The sequence below is a fragment of the Festucalex cinctus genome, chromosome 3 (genome assembly GCF_051991245.1).
Source record: "Festucalex cinctus isolate MCC-2025b chromosome 3, RoL_Fcin_1.0, whole genome shotgun sequence".
Classification (NCBI taxonomy): domain Eukaryota; kingdom Metazoa; phylum Chordata; class Actinopteri; order Syngnathiformes; family Syngnathidae; genus Festucalex; species Festucalex cinctus.
In genome coordinates, this window is record NC_135413.1 from 3,987,265 (window position 1) to 4,003,481 (window position 16,217).

Genomic DNA, 16,217 nt, shown 5'->3' on the forward strand with positions numbered 1-16,217 from the left:
TAAGGATGGTGTGCTACTGGTTAGCAGGTCTACCTCGCAATTCCGAGGTTCTGGATTCAAATCTCAGTTCCTGCCTTCCTGTGTCCAGTTTAACCGTTCTCATTTTGCAGTGAAGACTCAAACTTGTCCGTAGATGTGAATGTGTGTTTTATTGAGCAACATCAGCTGTGATACTTCCAGCTCATCAACAGTGGTTTTGGTGCTAAGCAGACATAAGTTAGTGTTGTGCTGATACTGCATTAAAACGCTGGCACCTGCGAGTAACAAGTAATGGGCCAATGCCATTTACTGATACTAATGTAGAAATTTGAACGCAACACACACTCACAGGTGATTACAGGTGTCCGGTGCATGCATTTCCTGTTTCACAAAGGTTTTTAAGCAGTGCCTGACCAAGATAGTAATGATTTTACATCCAAGGGAGTTTGCAGTTCTTTAGAATTAAATCAAATTTGCAAATGCCAGACAACAAACAGGCAGCTGTTGACTATACTGTAGGATTTAAGTATGCCTTTAAGTGGTGTGGCCTAATGAATTACATCAGGGGATGGAGTCAGGTACGTTTACCCTGCTTGGTGAGCACCTGTTGGCGAGTTGTCGCCTATGACAGCTCCTTTTGAGTGTTGTCATTTTTGTCATGTGTGTTTGAAACACTTTCCAGTCACTAATCTGCTTGAGAGTGCATTGCCGACTGTGGCTCTCCTTGCCTACATGTGAGGGCATTACAGTTCTTTAACTGCTACACCTTCTTCCACTTCATCCAGAGCAACTAATAACTCGAAAAAACAGTATGTTGGAGTGCTCATAAGTCAAGGTAACACTGTATTTAAAAAAGGAAAGAAAATCGAACATTAAAGTTGAGTTACAGTGATATTGTCCTCCACTCGCAATCTGAAGCTACTCAGGCACAGAGTCTGGGCCCTCATCCTGCAGGCCAGCCGTACGAAGGGTATCTGAGGCGGGCGTGTCAGGCACCTCTTGGGAGAGCTCCTCGGAGCATCTGCTTGCGGCGGGTGAAACCACGTCAGGACTGGAGTCGCAGCAATCTGAGCTCTGGCCCGAGGTGGCCGTGGTGATGGTAGTGGCGCCACTCGGCAGCATTGGGTCCAAGTCGTCGTCGTCGTCATCATCATCATCCTCCTCCTCCGGGATGGGTGACTCGTGTATGTCTGGCCCAAAAAAAAAAAAAAAAAAAAAAAAAAAAAAAAAAAAAAAAAAAAAAAAAAAAAAAAGAGCAGTTCAGAGTTCTTTTTGCAGAAAAATAAAATAAGATATAGATTGAGGAACCGCTAACAGTTATGGGGGTGATTTATGGAACAAATTATAGGTCAGCGATTTGGGTTTCATCGCTGTTACCATAGGAACAGAAATCTATTATAACCCAACGACAACTTGTAATTGGTTATTACATGGATACACAAATTTGAACTTACTGCTGAAGGCATCTGGGTACTGCTTGCCAATCTTCCCCTTTAGTGTCCTGAAGAGTTAAAAAAAATAAAAATAATAATGCTAATGTTTAATGTGTAATATTTAAATCAGCAATATCCATATTTTTTCCATTAAAGGCCACATACAGAAAAATTCAAGGAAGATGAACATATATTGCACATTAAAGGAGCTGAACGCAAGTTAGAGTGTTAAAATAACCGTATTTTTCACCAACACGTTTTACAAATGTTATGGGCAGGAGGCACTATTTTGGCACAATGGCTGTTGCCCCTATTTTATTTATAGAGTCAAATTATGATGATGTTTCGGGACCGAAACTTAAAAGGAACCCCGGGTGTCATGACAAGTGTGCTCTATATTATTTATTTGGTTGTTACTAACATAACTATGAGGTTCATTTTTCAAAAATCCTTTCCAGCTTTATACATTTTGTAGAAGCTTTATTTGGACGTATGCCGTCATTGTTATATGACGTAGAATGGCGGTGGTTCTCTGCCGAGTAATGTGAAACGCCTCTCAAGAAAGCAAGGTAAGCCTCGTAGAGTTCCAAAAGAAACAACATGCGATCCGGAGAGTCACGCTCCCTCTTGCGGTGCTCTCGTCATTCAACAAACGCATTCAGGAGTTTTGATCGTCCCTTTAGGAAAGTAACGGAGGCTTACCTTGTTTTCTTGACCGTTTCACATTGCTCGGCAGAGAACCACCGCCATTCTACGTCACTACGCAAGGAACGCATTGTGACGTAAATAACAATGGCGCCATACGTCTAAATAAAATTTCTACATAAATGTATTAAACTGGAAATTATTTTTGAAAAATGAATCCCATAGTTATGTTAGTAACAACCAAATAAATAATCTAGAGCAAACTTGTCATGACAGCCGGGGTTCCTTTTATTAAAGAGATACAGTGTTCCCTCGTTTTCCGCTGGGGTTAGGTTCCAAAAAATACCCGCAATAAATGAAATCCGCGAAGTAGTTAGCTTTATGTTTTACAACTCTTATAAATGTTTTAAGGCTCTAAAATGCCCGACCGCACAATTTATACACTTTTCTCATTGAGGCATTTACATGTTCTCACATTTCTCTCTTGTTCAAACATTGACAATGTTCAAACCTTCATAAATTTTATAAAATGGGTATATTACTGTAAAAAAATATGCAAAATTGCACTTAAAAAAAATCTGCGATACAGCGAGACCTCGAAAAGTTATAGCGAGTGAAGACTGTACTTCACTTATTTAGCCCATTATAGCAATCAAAACTTAATATTTTGTCTAGAATTAATTTGATACTTTAATTATTTTTCACGTACAAATACTACCTTTAAAAACACATTTTGCAACTTGCGGTCGACTGAAAATGACATCACAAGGGCTCATGTAACCAATCACAGCTCATCTGTTTTCTAGGTTTGGTCATGTGACATTCACAAGCTGAGCTGTGATTGGTTACCTGAGCCCTTGTGATGTCATTTTCAGTTGACAGCAAGTTGCAAAATGTGCTTTTAAAAAGGTACTAATTGTACATGAAAAAAATGAAAACGTCAAATTTATTATAGGCAAAATATTCATGTTTGACTACCAAAAATGGCTCAATAAGTAAAGTATCCCTTTAAGGTTCTCCCTCTCAGGCGCGTGCACGCTCTCACTCTCACTCCACGGAAGCGCTGGGTAGGCAGAAGTGTTTGGGAGTGCATGGATGAGACCGTGAGAAAAGACAAGTGTGTGCGACAGCGGATTAAAAAAAAAAAGAAAAAAAAAGAAGTGTGTCAAAATAATAATAAACCAAGACTGCAGTGCGACCCTCCGTCTCCCAGTGGCTTCTTTTGTTCGACCATTGGGCCGAAAGTTTGGGGACATGCAACGGGAGTTGTCCCCGGAGGTGACTCTGGAGGGAAAAATCTTCCCTGCGTCTCCCGGCCACGGTCTGGATACTGATCAGGAAATGATAACACCTGTTCAGTGTGACAAAAATGGTAAAACTGAAGTCGCACGAGCGGCGCAGGAGGATGCGGATCAATACTGGAGCAGTGTTAATATTTATTTGTGTATGTGGAAAGAACTAAGAGGATGAAACGGGAGTCACAGCTTTCTTTCTTCTTGCTAAAAAGTCCTCGTCCTGAAAATGTGACAGGGCCTATTTATGATGAGCAATGCACAATAAAACTACCACTAACTAACGTCTCGGCACTCTGGGCGCATGCACATCGCTGGCTTACATTCCGCTTTTCGCCAGAGGGGTCGCAAATCTGCAAAAAAAAAAAAATCGGTATCTTACCTCCTCCTCCTTATCCTCCTTTAAAGTGCAAAAAATAAGTAAAATATTTTGGAAAAAAAAATTGTACTCGTAATCTCTTTATGTATATGCTGTCTGACTGTGTTTAACTTTATCATGAGAATACGTGGCAAGCCAAATGGCCCCAGGGCCGGACTTTGAACTTCCCCTTTCAAATAACTCAACCTGATCCGTCGGAAGACGCTGTCCAAATCTTTCTTCATCTCGACGAGAGTGCGGGTGTGGAGCAAGAAGCGCTCATTCATCTGCTGCAGTCGCACGTTGGACAGCCCATTGAAGTTTATCAGCATTTCGTTGGTCTTCTCAAAGCGATCCAGCCTGATGGGGAAAATACGGCACGGTGAATGAGTGGTTAGCATGCCCGCCTCCCAGTATTGAGGATGCAAGATCGAGTCCGGGCTCCGGCCTTCCTGGGTGGAGTTTGCATGTTCCCCCCGTGCCCGCGTGGGTCTTCTCCGGGTACTCCGGTCTCCTCCCACATTCCAAAGACATGCATGGCAGGTTAATTGGGCGCTCCGAATTGTCCCTAGGTGTGCTTTTGAGTGTTGAGTGGTTGTCCGACTCTGTGTGCCCTGCGATTGGCTGGCAACCAGTTCGGGGTGTACCCCGCCTACTGCCCAATGCCAGCTGGGATGGGCTCCATCACCCCCGTGACCCTTGTGAGTATGGAAGCCCAAAAGTGTCAAAATTCAATAAATTAAAAGGCCTTTTTGAAATAACTATCCTTTTGATAAATAACAGACAATTATGTAATATGGATATTAAATTTTAAAATGAGGTGTTAGTATTATTATGAAAAGTGTTATACTATTCTTTAATATTTAACAAATATTTCATTTTGATTAAATATTTCATAATGATTATTTTAACGTCATAATTTTTTAAAATAATGACAGGTGGGGGGCGGGTGGGGGTGGGGGTGCTGGGGGGCGGGCGTGCCACCTACACCCGCCGGGTTGGGTGAGGCCCCGCTGGTCGCTCCTCTTACTCACTTCACTAGCTTGCACTATACACTTTGTAAATATACACATAGGGCACACAACACATTTCTTGGTGGGGTGGGGAAGGGTGGAAACACCGTCTTCACCCTTCAACTCCCCTCCAATTTTAATGCACCTCACGTCCAAGGGGAGGGGTGAGTTGGGGCGGGGAGCCATCAGAGGGGATGGACTGCAGTGCCTGGCAGCGCTGTGGTCCCCCCATTTGTGTCCCTGCCCCACCACTTTGTCCCTCCATTCCCTTTTTTAATGCACCACACATATACATATTCATTTTTTGGGGGGGGATACGGGTGTGTCGGAGTAGGGGAAATTTTTTCCCTCTGCTCCGACTCACCTGCTCCCAATTTTAATGCACCACACGCACACACTTGTATATACACTGGGTGGGGCCACATTCACGGTGTAAGGGTAGAGCTCGCCAGTCGGCGAGCTGGCGGACTCAGTAACAGGGTTAGGTGTCACTAGTACTCTGGCGTGACGACCGGGGCCTCTCCCCACCGGGCTCGGTGTTCTGGTGTTCCGCCTTCTCCCCTGGTGCTTCCTCCTCTGCTTCCCCCCTCCCGCCGCTGTGCAAATCTCGCGCGGCTGGAGGTGGGGTGGGCACATCTTCCCTCTCTGCGCTGCTGCCCGGTGCCGGTTTCCGGGGGGGGGTGGGGGGTTCTCGCGGGGGGCCGGGTTCGCGGGGGGGGGGGTGGCGGCCGTCGGGGGGGGGGGCGGCTTGTTTGGGGGGGGGGGGGGGTATGGGTGGGTGGGGGGTTGGGTGCTGGGGGTCGGGGTGTGTTCGGGGGTTTGGGGGTCGGGGGTGGTGGGGCCTGGGTCGTGGTGGATGGCGGGTTTGGGTGGGGTGCGGGGGGTGTCGTGGGGGGATGGGGGCTGGGGACCGGTGGGGCGCTGTGGGGGCCCGCTGGGCCTCGTTCTGCGGCCTTGGGCTCGGGGGGGTGTTCCGGGTGTCTGGGTCGGCTCGCCGACCGGTGTCCGCTCGGGTGGCTTGGGGGTGGCCTTGGTGCTGCCGCGGCCTGGGGATTCCGGGGGGGGGGGGGGGGGGGGGGCTCGCTTTGCTGGACCGCGGTTGACGGCTTCTTTCTTTGGTGGTGGTCCTTATGCATGCCAGATCCGTCGCACCAGCATCTACTGAAACTCAACAGAAGTACCCTCTCCCTCCCACAGCCCCTTGAATCAGTTGGTGCTGGTGTCTGTGGTTCTCACTTTGCTTTATCTATCCTTCCCTCCTTCCTCTCTTTAGTTTTTCCTCTGGTCACTTGAGATCTTAATTTATTAGAAGTATGAGGTTTCTGGGGTTGGCATAAGACTCCGGTTTTGTAACCACGCAGGAGGGGTCTTGTTGGTGCTGGACTTCACTTTGATGGATTGGATGTACTGGCTTCTATTGATCTCACTCTGCCTTATCGATCCTTCCCTCCTTCCTCTCTTTAGTTTTTCCTCTGGGCTCTTGAGATCTCGCTAAATTTGCTGGAATTTAGAGGCTTCCGGGGTTGGCGTAAGACTTTGATTTTGTAATCATGGGGAAGGCAGGAAGTGTTTGGTCGGTGCTGGATGTCACTTTGATTTACCTTTCTTTTCTCTTTATTTCTTTTTTTTTCTGACCTTTTCTCTGGTCTCCTGACCATTTAAATCTCACGACTCTGGCAAGATTCTGAAGTACCTGGTTAAGGCGAAGGGTAATGGGATATTTATAAGGTTTTAGGTGAATGAATGAGTATAAATTTATACATATTTGCACGCACGCACACGCACGCACGCAAACGCACACACGCAAACGCACGCACACATACACACAAAAAAAAAAAAAAAAAAAAAAAAAAAAAAAAAAAAAAAAGAGCAATGATGACGAGACGTTGAATCGGTAAGACTACCGAATGAACAATTCTGAGCTCTTCAAAAAAAAATAAAAAATAAAAATAAAAAAAAATAATGACATTTAATATATTTTCAAGGTTTTATAAGATAATAAAACGTTGTTTTACAAAGTCAGCTTTTATTTCATAATGTCCTTTTCCACAATGGTCTTCTTTTATATAATGGCGTTTTACAGCCGAATGATTTGGCCTGTCAATCAAAGTCAGTGGGTGGGACCACCTGTGTGAGCCGAGATCACCGTGACGCCTACCCCGTAGCCTGACGCAGAAGTTTAACAAGGCCTTTACGTTATGATCCGATTCTAAACGATTTGCGACTTCTTGGAGTACTTCTGAAAGTGACTTATCTTCCGTAACTATGCTTTAGCAAGCCTGTGACCGCCGTGGCTCCTCATTAGGCGCTAAACTCTCCACGCGTGAATCGATACTGCAAGTGCTGCTGCTCATGTCTGTATAAGGGACTCAGCCAATCACGTAACTGGCTCCGCCTCATATCATTTGATTGACAGGCCAAATCATTCGGCTGTAAAACGCCATTATGTAAAAGAAGACCATTGTGGAAAAGGACATTATGAAATAAAAACTGACTTTGTAAAACAACGTTTTCTTATCTTATAAAACCTTGAAAATAAATTAAATGTCATTATTTTTTTAAAAGTATGACGTTGTTAAAATAATCAACTTATTAAAGAATAGCATAACACCTTTCATAATAATACTAACACCTCATTTTAAAATTTAATGGCCATATTACATAATTGCCTGTTATTTATCAAAAGGATAGTTATTTCAAAAAGGCCTTTTTATTATTGAATTTTGACACTTTTGGGCTTCCATATGTGAGGAGCAAGCGACCAGTGATTGCAGAAAATAACAATCATACGGTTCCAAATACATGTTTTAAGTAAACTATACATCTACTTTATACGATGTCTGATGCTGATACAATGGAGCCAGATGATTTTATTGTGTGCAACTACTTGATGAAATAAAATTGAGTTAATTCAACACACCATTTTTTTTTCCAGTTTATCTAGATTTTGTAATATTGTGTTGCAGTTTCACACTGTGGTTCGATACCGTCGAAAAACAATTTCCTTTTGAAACTGCATTTATTGAACCCAAACGCTGTTGAGACCAGAAAAGTCCAAAAGAACGAAAGGTCTAGTTTCTTCACATTAAGTTGTCAATGTGTTTTGAAACTTTATGTAACAAAAGTACTAGATGTATCGGCCTACTCGGTATCAGTGAGTAATGAAGAGAGGTGTCAGTGTGTCACTCTAGTTTCAATGTGGAGGTTTGATTTCATATGGGTAAGTATGAAATTAACTTGTAAGTCAAGGTATAACTTTACGTAAGTGTATCGGCAATTCTGAGCTTACATCACAGGTCAAAATGGCTGTCAACTCGGGGAAAGGAAGCTCTCCGCTCATTGAAAAGCATTGGACTTTGGGTTCGGGCTGCACAAAAAAATCGAAAAAAAAAATATCAATATTGCGATATTGGCCCATGCAATATGCATATCGCAAAGACATGCAATAAGTTTTATATGGAATTTTATGCTTTTATCTGAATTTGACGAGTCAGCCGCTAACTAAAATATGCACCGCCATCCAACAGTTGAACATTATCGAGCTATAACAATTAAATAACTAAGAATATATTGAGTTTACTTGTCTTGCTGCATGAAAAATTTAATTCTTTCATTAGATCATAAACATGTATTTTCCTTAGGTACATGTTAAATATCACAATAATATCGATATCACTATATTAGGCAACTATATCGCATATTGCATGATATTCCAATATTGTGCAGCCCTACTTGTAATTTGATTTATGAGGATTATTTTGATTTCAAAATGTGATGAAACATCGTTAACTAATATACAGGTTTGCATGCTAGTGACAGGCAAAAGCCATACAATACGCTGTTTATTATAACTGTGCAACGGAAGCATTTTGCATTGCCTTACATTGTGGAAATATCATAAATGCCCGGATGTTTGGAATTGTCAATTGGTAATCAATACAGTCCACATTAAATGTAAATATAGAAGAGTTGCATTAAAACAGACTAAAACTAGAAACAAAAGATGATTCTCATTGTGACATACATGTGTCGCTGGGCCTGGATGATGGCGTTGACATCCTCAGAGTTGACCATGCTCAGCATCCGGCTGCAGAATACGCCGGAGGCACTGGGCTCCACCATGATGAAGCTCCAGGCACAGAACTTCCAAATAGCAGTCGGTCTCAACACAAAACCCTCAGTCCTCTGCGAGAGAGCAAAAAGGTGTTAGTAAAAGCCTACTAGAACATACTAGTGTAACTTTTTTTGGGGGCTATACAAGAGCCACTGCAAATGGTAGCAGGTGTGTGGTAACTCATTTAACATGAGTTAGAATGTGATTAGTTATTTTTTTTTCTTTTTTTTTTTTTCCTGAGCTGATGACCCTTCTCACTATGTGAATCATCCTCTCCCAAACGCCACCAAAATGGGAGGCTGCAGGTGGGTTAAAAGTCCAGTTAACTCCTACCTGCACTAGATGCCTAGTTATTATTTCCTGGTCCAATTTGGTGAGGGCATTCTTCAGCTCTCGCTCCGGTCCCACAAAATTTGTGCCATTGTCAGACCACATATGTTGGACTTGTCCCCTCAGACTTAACTTGCATTAAACGCATGCAGACGTTTTATTTAATTTTTATGTATTTATTTATTTTATGATTAGTTAATTTTAAACACAGCCACATCCTCAGTTATGAGAGTGCATGAACATTTGTGCAACTACATGATGTCAGTCGCTTATACAGTATTTACATCCTCGAAAAAGATTTTTCAACAGCGTCGATTAAATTGTACAGGTTATATATAGATACGATTAATTAAAGTTGGTCTAATTTATATATCAGTAAAATCTGGAAACTTAACAAGGGTGTGTAGTGCAGAAGAAAAGGCTGTCTTAGCGCAAGGTCATGTTATTCGTCTCTATTCAGTCAGTTGAGTTATGTACGACAAGCGGTGTTTCTCCCAGCTAGAAATATTTGACTCCAGACATGCTTCTAATAATTTGGAAACTTACCTTAACTGACGACGCTAAAATAACGACCGAAGCACAACAATGGAATGTCTACCTCGGGTTCAAAAGATGCCTATATTGACGAATGTACGTATTTGGCCAGTATCGAAACAAAGTACTTCCGAGTTTAGCCACTTCCGGTCACGAGGGTTGCATGTCCGGTGGTGTCTCCGTTTTATACAGTTCCCTTCCTTTATTGGAAACAGCAAGAGAAGTGTTCTGTCATTACATTAGTGTCCAAATCTTTCGTTTTTCCGTAGTTATTATGTCAAAATGTTGACAATGTGCATGGCCATACCAATTAAAAATAATAAGCTCTCTTGACTCTCTGGTTCCTTGAAGATTTTTGTTTGTTTGTTTTGTTTTTGTGTGTGTGAACGCATCCACGGTGGGTGTACTACTGTACTCGCCTCTTGCTCAGTCAGCTAGTACTGGCAGTAGGCCATCAGAATTGGCCACCAGATGTCGCTGTGGAGATATGTTTCGAACGTTGCTTCCAAAAGATCGATTCTTTTTCTTAAAGGGATCGTTCGGATTTTTTTTTTCTTTTTTTTTTTTAAAAAGAGCTCAGAATTGTTCATTCGGTAGTCTTACCGATTCAACGTCTTGTCATCATTGCTCTTTTTTTTTTTTTTGTTTTTTTTTTTTTTGTGTGTGTGTATGTGTGCGTGCGTTTGCGTGCGTGCGTTTGCGTGCGTGCGTGCGTTTGCGTGTGCGCGTTTGCGTGCGTTTGCGTGCGTGCGCGTGCGTGCGTGTGCGTGCGTGCAAATACGTATAAATTTATACTCATTCATTCACCTAAAACCTTATAAATATCCCATTACCCTTCGCCTTAACCAGGTACTTCAGAATCTTGCCAGAGTCGTGAGGTTTAAATGGTCAGGAGACCAGAGAAAAGGTCAGAAAAAAAAAGAAATAAAGAGAAAAGAAAGGTATTTTTTAACATGAATCTCAATTTGATCCTCACCTCCCGTGTGTGCGATCAGCACTGACTTACCCCTGACAGCGTTCGGTGACACCAGTTCTGGTCCCAGTTCTGGTCCGGTGTTGGACGAGAGGAAAATAGTCCGAGGAAAATAGTCCAACAAGCTGGCTGGGGTCTCGGAAATAAAGCATTTTTCTTCTAAAAACTATTTGTTTTCAAAAGCGTGATACATTTCCATCGCAATACTCTTTCCTGAATAAAGTCAGACGCCATTACCGCCAGCCACTACTTTTCTGTTCGTTCGTATCACTGCGCGGCACCCTGTAGAGCGCTAACCGACGCACTGCAGCCAGCTAGCTGATACTTCCGCCTGAAGTTGTTTGCCTTTTCGGCGGAAGTATCAGCTAGCTGGCTGCAGTGCGTCGGTTAGCGCTCTACAGGGCGCCGCGCAGTGATACGAACGAACAGAAAAGTAGTGGCTGGCGGTAATTGCGTCTGACTTTATTTAGGAAAGAGTATTGTGATGGAAATGTATCACGCTTTTGAAAACAAATAGTTTTTAGAAGAAAAACGCTTTATTTCCGAGACCCCAGCCAGCTTGCTGGACTATTTTCCTCTCGTCCAACGCCGGACCAGAACTGGTGTCACCGAACGCTGTCAGGGGTAAGTCAGTGCTGATCGCACACACGGGAGGTGAGGATGAAATTGAGATTCGCGTTAAAAAAGCCGAACGATCCCTTTAAATCAGTCTGACCAGTTGTCAAATGGTTAAGTCTTTTTGAGGCAGTTGTAGTCTATTGAAATGTCAATATGCAGTCATATGTTCAATTAATCATAACCAAGTGGCTGATATAGTACTTGTCTCACACTGCAGTTAGAATATAAAACAATCTATACTAAATGGCTACGTTGGAATAATTTAAAAAGATATATCGGCCGATCGATTTTCCTGATCACCTTCAATAGAATTGCTGTGTTAAAGATTCTATAATTGTTTTTTTGTTTTTTTGTTTTTTTTACTGTGAATGTGTTTAAGGCCTTTTCTTTGTATATTTCACATGTGCTCTTGTACTGCAATGTTGTGAAAGTGCCCAATGAGGACAGGAGTTGAGAATTAGCTTAGCTAGAACCTCAATATCAAACATTAGCTACAAGTTTGTAACTGTTTAAAGATTTGAAAAGGGTAAAACTCAGGAGTGTCCAAACTTTTTCATTTGAGGGCCGCATACAGAAAATCAGAAGGATGCAAAGGCCACATAATGGTATGAAGAGAAATTGTGTTTAGTCCTAAAAATTGTACAAATTATTTGTGCTTTTGCATACCGGTGTTTAGAAAAATGCTACAGTATAGAAACCAATTTATGTGTGATATGGCAGTAGGGTTATTCTAGTTTTGGAATTTTTCATTTTATTTAGTTTTTATTAGTTTTAAGGGTGGTTCTGTTAGTTTTTATTAGTTTAATTCTTTAAAAAATGCTTAGTTTTAGTTTAGTTAGTTAGTTTCAGTATTAGTTTGTGTATTACTTGTGCGCAATATTTAAAAAACACAATGGGAGCAATGTCATCTGAAGGTGCTTTTCTATTGGCTGCTTCTAGATGACATCACTTCTGTGTGACATACTTTCAAACGTCATTATTCCGGTTTATATCAAATCTACTAAAAATCACATTTAAAAACATCCCCAAAGGCTCATTCATTAAATTAATTACCAAAGACTAAAACGAGGGACGTGTTTGCTATAATTATAGTTAGTTTTAGTTAGTTTTGTAAACATAAAATGTACTTTCAGTTAGTTTTCGTTTTTTTAAAAAGCATTTTCGTTTTTATTTTATTTCGGTAACAATGTTGTTTTTTGCTGTGATTGGCTGGCAACCATTCCAGGGTGTACCCCGTCTCCTGCCCAAAGCCAGCTGAGATAGGCTCCAGCACCCCCCGTGACCCTTGTGAGGAATGAGCGGTCAAGAAAATGGATGGATGGATAGTTTTTTGAATTTTTGTTTTTTCATTAGTTTTAGTCAACTAAAATAACCTTTAATGGCACCTGTTTTTCGATATCCTCCCTTCTTAGTTTGAGCTTCTCCAAACATTTTTGTTTTATTTTATTTGAACTGAGTCAAATGCCATTTTTAGCATATGTTGCAGGCCACTGAAAAATGCACGGTGGGCCGCAAATGGCCCCCGGGCTGTAGTTTGGACACCATTGGTCTAACTCATTTTTGTGTTTAGACCCGTGTCTGCAAAGAAAACGACATACGACGGTTTTGCCCTTTATTCCAGTAGCACTCGATGCAGATGAATAATGCCGCACACACACAAGTTGCGAGGTTAGCACAAGCATACGGAAGGATGCCAGGAAAAGCGCAAAAGACGAGCCAGACTGTGCAATTGAAGGACGACGCCTCGCCCTCCGTCCAACACCGTCGGCTCCGACCGCCTCTCACATGAAGAGCGCCAAACAGGCGGGGGCGGCCGACGGCAGCAGGAGCCAACGCTGATGGCGGCGGGGATTATGGCGGCGGCGGTCTCTGCGCCCTCATGGGGTTTGTCCTTGTTGCATAAATCCTTGTTACAGCAGTCGGTGCCAGGGGTCGTGGTGGTACAATCTTTAGTCGGTTTACAGTCCATTTGTGTAATCTTGTTTTCTGCAAGTCATCATAAAAACAAAACTTTTGAAGGAGCTGTCCCATCATGTACTTGCCATCAGATTGTGCCAAACTTACCTGTTTTTTTTCAAACACCTAAAGCTGCCGTCATCACAGATCTTTATGGGGCATGATGAAAAATCTCCAGTACAAGGCGTGCAGGATGCTTCATCGGTGCAGTGATAGCATTTCAGGGGTTTGTTACTTAAGTCTGTCTCACAGCAGGTTTTTGGGTCTCCACATGGTGTGTCACAGCCCAACGCGGTAACCATCTTGCCTTGGTCGCCTGCAAGGCATCAGAAAAAAAAAACAAGCACCTTAATTTAAGGAGCATCTCGTGATCGCCGTCAGGCCAAACTTACCCCTGATGATGGAACAGTATTTTATGTCGAGATCACAGAATTCTTTCTCACATCCTGTCATATTTCCAGTGCAACACACGCAGGATGTTCCATCGGTGCAATGACAGCATTTCAAGGGTTTGTAACATGAATCCGTAGTACAGCATGTTGCTGGGGTTGTACAACCCCTAGCAAAAAGTATGGAATCACCAGTCTTGGACGAGCACTCACTCAGACATTTAATTCTGTCGATCAAACTTAGATAAAAAGCATGAAACAGTCGTAAGGTCATTCCAAAGTGCAACATCTTGGCTTTCAGAAACACTAAAAGAAATGAAGAAACAACATTGTGCTGGTCAGTAAATGTTACTTTTATAGAGCAAGTGCAGGGAAATAAATATGGAATTACTCCATTCGGAGGAAAAACAATATGGAATCATTCCATTCTGAGGATAAAAAAAATATGGAATCACTCCATTCTGAGGAGAAAAAAAATATATGGAATCACTCCATTCTGAGGAAATAAGGACACAACCAGACAATTTCCTTTCCTTAATTGGGCACCTGCCTCAAATTACATCTGCTCGTTAGTCAGCAGTTAAAAACAGTGCAGTTATCACACCTCGGAGGGCTGCTGGACCAAGTGGATTGGCAAGAATCATGGCTCCAACAAGGGAGATGTCTCTTGAGACCAAAGACAGGATTATCAAACTTCTTGAGGAAGGTAACTCTACACCAGGGGTGTCCAAACTTTTTCATTTGAGGGCTACATACAGAAATCAGAAGGACGCAAGGGCCACATAATGTTATTGACACGACGAGAGGAGGTAGGACTCAGACGCAGAATGTAAGTTGGCCAACAAGGCTGCAGCTTTAATCGCTCGAAACGAAAAACACCTCTCAAAGAGGGAAAAAAGGCTGAACAAAAAGAGCTCCAAACTGGAGATAAAAAAGGGCACTCAAAAACAGGGACAACAAAAGGCGCTCCACTAGGGAGGAAAACAAGGGGCAAACTAAGGGCGCAAGACAAGGCAAGGCAAGACATCAAACTAGGACTGTGGTATGAGGACTGTGAGGACGCTTCCATGCACTGAGATGTGACACTTCGGCAAACTGAGGGAGAAGGCTGATGGCTTTTATTGCAGGGTTGATTGGAAGCAGGTGGTGGTGATCATGGGCGTGGACCGGTAATCAGTGAGCTGCAGGAAGGGTAAGTGACCTGGGGTGAGAGGAGAGTTAATACTTTCAAAATAAAACGGGAACCTGACTGTGAAAACAAAAGCATGAACCGCCACTCTGGTGGCGGCGTGACAGTACCCCCCCCCCTCAACGGCCGGCTCTCGACGGCCCAGGAATGTCAGAGTGCTCTTCATAGAAATCGTCGATGAGGGAGGGGTCCACGATGAATCGGGCGGGCACCCACTGCCTCTCTTCTGGCCCGTAACCCTCCCAATCAACCAGGTACTGGTGTCCCCGGCCCCGCTTTCTGACGTCCAACAATTTCCTGACTTTATACACCGGGCCCCCCTCCACCATCTCCGGAGGGGGCGGCGCAGGCTCGAGCGGGACCAGGGAACTGTCCTGGACTGGCTTGACCTGGCTCACGTGGAAGGTGGGGTGGGCGTGGAGGGATCGAGGCAGGCGAAGGCGCACGGCGGCAGGACCTATGGTCTTGGCAATTGGGAACGGCCCCACGAATCTTGGGGCCAACTTTGGACATGGTACTTTGAGATGAAGGTGTTTCGTAGAAAGCCATACCTTTTGGCCTGGCTGGTATTGGGGTGCGGCCTTCTTCCTCCGGTCAGCAGCTCTTTTCACCCTGTTGCCTTGACGCTGTAGTGCCAGTCGAGCTGCTGACCAGATTCGGCGACATCTGCGGACCATGGCGAGAACCGAGGGGACTGAGGCTTCCTCCTCCAGGTCCGCGAAGTAAGGCGGATCGTATCCGTGAACACATTTGAATGGCGTGATTCCTGTGGCAGAGGTGGGTAAGGAGTTATGTGCAAGTTCGACCCATACCAAGTTCTTGCTCCAAGTGGATGGGTTTTGGGAGACCAAGCATCGAAGTCCGGTCTCCAGCTGTTGGTTGAGCTTCTCAGCTTGTCCATTGGCCTCTGGGTGATAGCCTGAGGTTAGGTTCGCCTTGGCTCCTATGGCTCTGCAAAACTCCTTCCAAAAACGAGAAACAAACTGGGGCCCGCGGTCCGATACAATGTGTCGCGGGAATCCGTGGATCCTGAATACCTGGTCGATCATGATTTCGGCTGTTCTCTTGGCGGAGGGTAGCTTGGGTAAGGGAATAAAGTGGACCATTTTTGAAAAACGATCGACTACTGTAAGTATCGTGGTTTTACCATGTGAAGTAGGAAGTCCAGTAACAAAGTCCATAGATATCTCGGCCCAGGGTCTTGAGGGGATCGGCAGTGGTTGGAGGAGACCCATCCGGGGTTGATTTGACTATTTATTTCGGGCACAGACTGGGCAGGCCTTGACATATTCCTGCACCGAGGTCTCCATAGAAGGCCACCAGAATCTTCGGGCGACGGCGAACAGGGTCCTACGAGTACCTGGGTGGCAAGACAGACGAGAGGTGTGTGCCCA

The 16,217-nt window shown here is 43.7% G+C and overlaps 1 protein-coding gene across 1 annotated transcript; it reads right to left on the reverse strand.

Annotated features, from left to right (window-relative positions):
* Positions 1-130: 130 nt before the first annotated feature.
* On the reverse strand, positions 131-9,857 carry kxd1 (KxDL motif containing 1). Its single transcript, XM_077515489.1, has 5 exons — positions 9,711-9,857; positions 8,745-8,905; positions 3,915-4,067; positions 1,434-1,480; positions 131-1,169 (listed from the first exon to the last, which is right to left on the reverse strand). The coding sequence occupies exons 2-5, from the start codon at positions 8,840-8,842 to the stop codon at positions 898-900; spliced, it is 570 nt and encodes a 189-aa protein (XP_077371615.1). The 5' UTR covers positions 8,843-8,905; positions 9,711-9,857; the 3' UTR covers positions 131-897.
* Positions 9,858-16,217: the final 6,360 nt, after the last annotated feature.

Bases quoted from the DNA above. Each gene is read 5' to 3' on its own strand.
- kxd1 (XM_077515489.1), bottom strand. From the start codon at position 8,842: ATGGTGGAGCCCAGTGCCTCCGGCGTATTCTGCAGCCGGATGCTGAGC. The intron at 4,068-8,744 runs GTATGTCACAAT...TTTCCCCATCAG, and splicing joins ATCCAGGCCCAGCGACACAT to GCTGGATCGCTTTGAGAAGA. The intron at 1,481-3,914 runs GTTGAGTTATTT...TTAACTCTTCAG, and splicing joins AGCGTCTTCCGACGGATCAG to GACACTAAAGGGGAAGATTG.